Raw genomic sequence first — 4,359 nt, 5'->3', positions numbered from 1 at the left:
AAAGACAGGGTGAAATGAAGGGATTTGTGTGTCGTTGGGTGGTGAAGGGAAAAGGACAGATGGTTGTGGAGCATTAATCCAACATTCCCTGGACCACATTCCTCATGGGTGTCCAGGGAGGGCTGTTGGAAGCCTGGCAGGAGCTGGGAAGGTCCACAGGGACCAGAGTCTGGGGAATTGAGTTCACTTTTAAGTGGAAGATGGGGAAAGGTGGGATCATGGTCTGCAGTGCCCTGGGAAGAAAGGAAAGGGGATTTCAGGCTTTTTCCAGAATTCCAAGCGAACAAGGGCACTGAATCCCAGCTGGGCACAGCCCTGGGGGTGTCCAGGCAGTGGTGGCCGTGACCACACAGTGTCTGACCCCTCAGACTCCTCGCTGTGCCCTCGTGGTGGAGAACACCTCGACTTGGCCACAATCCCAGATCCAGCTCAGCCAGCAGAGGGCACAGAAACCTTGGATGATCTGATCCTGCTCCGGTCCTCTCCCTTTTGTGGATTTTTCCTCGAGAAAACAAGGGGGTTGGAGCAGGATTTAGATGCTGGAGGTGTTCCCAGAGCAGGGTTAGACTGGGAGGGGTGGAATAAAGAATGAAGAGTGTCTTGGTCTCCTTTTCCAAGGGGGAGAAGGACTGGCAGAAGTACGAGGTCGCTCGGCGCTTGAAGGACGTGGTCCATGAAATCCGGGCCCGGTACCGAGCGGATTGGAAATCCAAGGAGATGAAGAACAGGCAAAGAGCAGTGGCCCTCTACTTCATTGATAAGGTACCCACAGCCCCACCCCCCAGGTCCCCCAGCCATGTGGAGGTTGGGAATTGCCTGATCCCCACCCCACCCCCCGGAGTTGGTTTTGGTGATTCCTCGTGTGCCGCGTGGGGAATCTTGGCAGCAACTCTGGAATCATAGAATGATTTGGGTTGGAAGGGACCTCTGAGATTGTCCAATTCCAACCTCCTGCCGTGGGCAGGGACACCTCCCATTAGACCAGGTTGCTCCAAGCCCTGTCCAACCTCCATGTGATGGCAAAATGCCCACTGGGAAGATGGAGAACCTTTGTCTGGGGTGGGTGGGTGGGGGGTTAATTTTAGGGTTTCTTAGAGCAGTGAAAGTATCTCCTGCTGGAGGCAGCTGCTCTTTGGTTTCCACTGGCGTTCCAGCGAGACACCATTCCTGAGAAAGCTTATCCTTGAGGCTCTGGAACAGGGAAATTGTGAATTCCCCATCCCTGGAAGTCTCCAAGAGCAGTTTTGGATGAGGCTGGGATGGTGGAAGGTGTCCCTGATTAGAACGAGATGATCTTCAAGCTCCATGATCTTCAACCATTCCATGAGGTGTCCACAGGCCTCGGGAAGCTGGAACCGAGGTGGGATGCGATGAGGATGGGGGTGGATGATTCCTCCCTGCCTTCTTCCCAGCTGGCCCTGCGAGCCGGGAACGAGAAGGAGGAAGGGGAGACGGCGGACACAGTCGGCTGCTGCTCCCTGCGCGTGGAGCATGTCCGGCTGCACCGCCGGCTGGACGGGCAGGAGCACGTGGTGGAGCTGGATTTCCTCGGGAAGGATTCCATCCGCTACTACAACAAGGTGGCGGTGGAGAAGCAGGTGAGCCGGGGCCGGGTGTGCGTCCGTCGGTCCCGAATCTGCGTCCCAAAACTTTGTGCTTTGGAACTTTTCTCCCTGTCCCGGAGAACAGGGAGGAACTCGGGAGTGGGGCTGTCCAGGTTGTTCCGCCCCAGGGAGGGGAGAAGGTCCCCCCCTCGTTTGGGGGTGGTGGGGGAAGGTCCCCCCCTCGTTTTGGGGTGGTGGGGGAAGGTCCCCCCCCCTCGTTTTGGGGAGGTGGGAGAAGGTCCCCCCCTCGTTTTGGGGAGGTGGGAGAAGGTCCCCCCCTCGTTTTGGGGAGGTGGGAGAAGGTCCCCCCACTCGTTTTGGGGAGGTGGGGGAAGGTCCCCCCCTCGTTTTGGGGAGGTGGGAGAAGGTCCCCCCCTCATTTTGGGGAGGTGGGAGAAGTTCCCTCCCTCGTTTTGGGGAGGTGGGGGAAGAATTCCCACTTCTTTTTGGAGGGAGGGGAGAATTCCCACCACTTTTTTAGGGGGGTGGGGGGAGAATTCCCCCCTCTTTTTTTGGGGGGGTAGGGGGAGAATTCCTACCTCTTTTTGAGAGGGTGGTGGGAGAATTCCCCCCTCTTTTGAGGGGGAGGAGTAAAGGTCCCAAGCTCTTCCTGGAGCACCCTCAGTTTTCTGCTGGGCACCAGAACTTGACATGTCTTCACTTCTATTTAATCACATCAATATAAATTTATATTTCATGTATATTTATATGTAAATATTTATACATTTCAAAATATTTAAAAAATGCCCAAGGGATGGATGATTTTAATGGTGGTTTGGGGGGGAAATTAGAATGTCAGAGGTGGGAAAGATTTGAGGCAACAGCACCAGTCGGGGCACCAGGAGCAGCCCTTGGAGTTGGGAATGTTGGTGACAGAGTGGGAGCGAATCTGAATCCATCTGGATGAGGACACAGAGGTGAGGGAGATGTCTGGAAACAATTCCTTGTTGTCCCTCATCAAGACCATCCTTTCCTGCCCCCCTCTTTAGGTCTTCAAGAACCTGCAGCTGTTTATGAAGAACAAAGACCCCTCAGATGACCTCTTCGACAGCCTCAATGTGAGTTTTCACCTCTGATCTTCTGAAACACCACTGATGGCCCAGAGTGGGGGAAGAACCAAGCCTGTGACCTCCTCCCTGCCAGCCTTTGGGGTTCATCAGCGCCACCCCTTTCCCTAGTTTTAGTTGTTCCACCCTCAGAGTCACCACTGGTGCCGTTTGAAGGCCCTGGTGGGGTCCTGTGAGGTGTTTGCTCCACGTGGAGCCCCCCAGGGTGGGCTGTGTGGGGTCCCAACACGTAGATCAGATGTGAGATCGCATACTGGGTGATATCACAGGATCATCAAGGTTGGAAAGGACCTCCAGGATCATCCAGTCCAACCCTCAGCCACGTTCACCACCAAACTGTGTCCCCACCTGCCAAGATGTGTCTTCTTGGACATGGCTGGGTAGAAGTTGTTGACTTGCAGGGAGATGCTTTGTGGTTTTAGGTGGAATTTGTGCCAGTTTGGGGTCAGTGGTGGCCTGACCCGACAGGTGGATCTACAAACTACAGGAATTCATGTTTTCTTTAATTTGGTTTCTTGGGCAGGGGAGGGGCTGCGAAACAAGAGCTTTGTTGTCCTGTTCTTCTGCTGGTTCAGTTCCTTCTCTTTCACAGAACCATGGAATGGTTTGGGTTGGAAGGGACCTGAAAGATCACCCAGTTCCAACCACCCTGCCACGAGCAGGGACACCTTCCACTGTCCCAGATTGCTCCAAGAGCCATCCAACCTGGCCTGGAACACTTCCAGGGGTGGAGCATGGCACTGAATCCCAAACTGAGTCTTCTATTTGCCACAAACAACTGGATTTGGGGCAAGGAGGGGTCACAGCTTCTCTGGGCAAGCTGTGCCAGGCCCTTCCCCACCCTCCCAGGGAAGAACTTCTTCCCAATATTCCATCAGACCCTACTCTTTCAGCTTGAAGCCATTCCCCCTTGTCCTGTCACTCCAGTTCCTGCTGTGACTTTCCACACACACACACACTTTATCCCCTCTCCCTTCCTTCCCCCAGACAACCTTCCTGAACAAACACCTCCAGCACCTGATGGATGGTTTGACGGCCAAGGTGTTCCGGACCTACAACGCCTCCATCACCCTGCAGGAGCAGCTCAAGGCCCTCACTAACCGTGAGTTAACGCACTCTTGGGGGTCTTCAGGTGGCCAGCAGGCTCAGAGATGTCCACTGGGGTCCCAAGAACCGTCCACCCCTCCTTAGGGGCAGATGATGCCCCACCTTGTAGGGTGGTACGGAACTGATGGGGCTGCGACACTTGGGGGCAGCGGGTTGGGAACCACGATGAGAAGTGCTTAACTCAGGGATACTCTGACTGATTTAGAGCCCAGATGGGACTGTTTGTCTCCCTCTTCCTTGTCTGGCTGGTTGGTTGCACCATTTGTAGCTCCTTGGGCGGGTGAGTGACGAGTCCCAGCAGCAGGCGGTGATGGTCGGGTTGTCCTTCACCGATTCCCACACCAGTTATCGCCCTTCCCTGGAGAAAGGGGTGGGAAAGGCCGACAACCTGCTGCTGTTCTGCCTTCCCTAAATCCCAGGGAAGAGCCCTTAGTGATGCTTTTCCTGCTTCTTCCCAGCTGAAGACAACGTTGCTGGGAAGCTCCTCTCCTACAACCGAGCCAACCGCGCCGTGGCCGTGCTGTGCAACCATCAGAGGTCCGTGCCCAAAACCTTTGCCAAATCCATGGAAATCCTGCAGA

The 4,359-nt window shown here is 55.1% G+C and overlaps 1 protein-coding gene across 1 annotated transcript in view; it reads left to right on the top strand.

Moving 5' to 3' along the window:
- The window catches only part of LOC114072524 (DNA topoisomerase 1-like), a gene marked incomplete at both ends in the record, with an annotated part of 12,571 nt that extends 8,216 nt beyond the window's left edge, over positions 1 to 4,355 (top strand). The window contains 5 exons of the mRNA XM_027910411.1: positions 619 to 762; positions 1,413 to 1,598; positions 2,594 to 2,662; positions 3,659 to 3,773; positions 4,237 to 4,355. Of these exons, the coding sequence (XP_027766212.1) occupies positions 619 to 762; positions 1,413 to 1,598; positions 2,594 to 2,662; positions 3,659 to 3,773; positions 4,237 to 4,355 (633 nt within the window). The remainder of the gene's footprint in view (positions 1 to 618; positions 763 to 1,412; positions 1,599 to 2,593; positions 2,663 to 3,658; positions 3,774 to 4,236) is intronic.
- Positions 4,356 to 4,359: the final 4 nt, after the last annotated feature.

Source organism: Empidonax traillii, unplaced genomic scaffold (genome assembly GCF_003031625.1).
Source record: "Empidonax traillii isolate 1590-97213 ecotype Southwest subspecies unplaced genomic scaffold, ASM303162v1 scaffold3416:size13077, whole genome shotgun sequence".
Lineage (NCBI taxonomy): Eukaryota > Metazoa > Chordata > Aves > Passeriformes > Tyrannidae > Empidonax > Empidonax traillii.
Note: the sequence above shows the minus strand (reverse complement) of the source record. Positions and strands in the feature narration are given on the sequence as shown.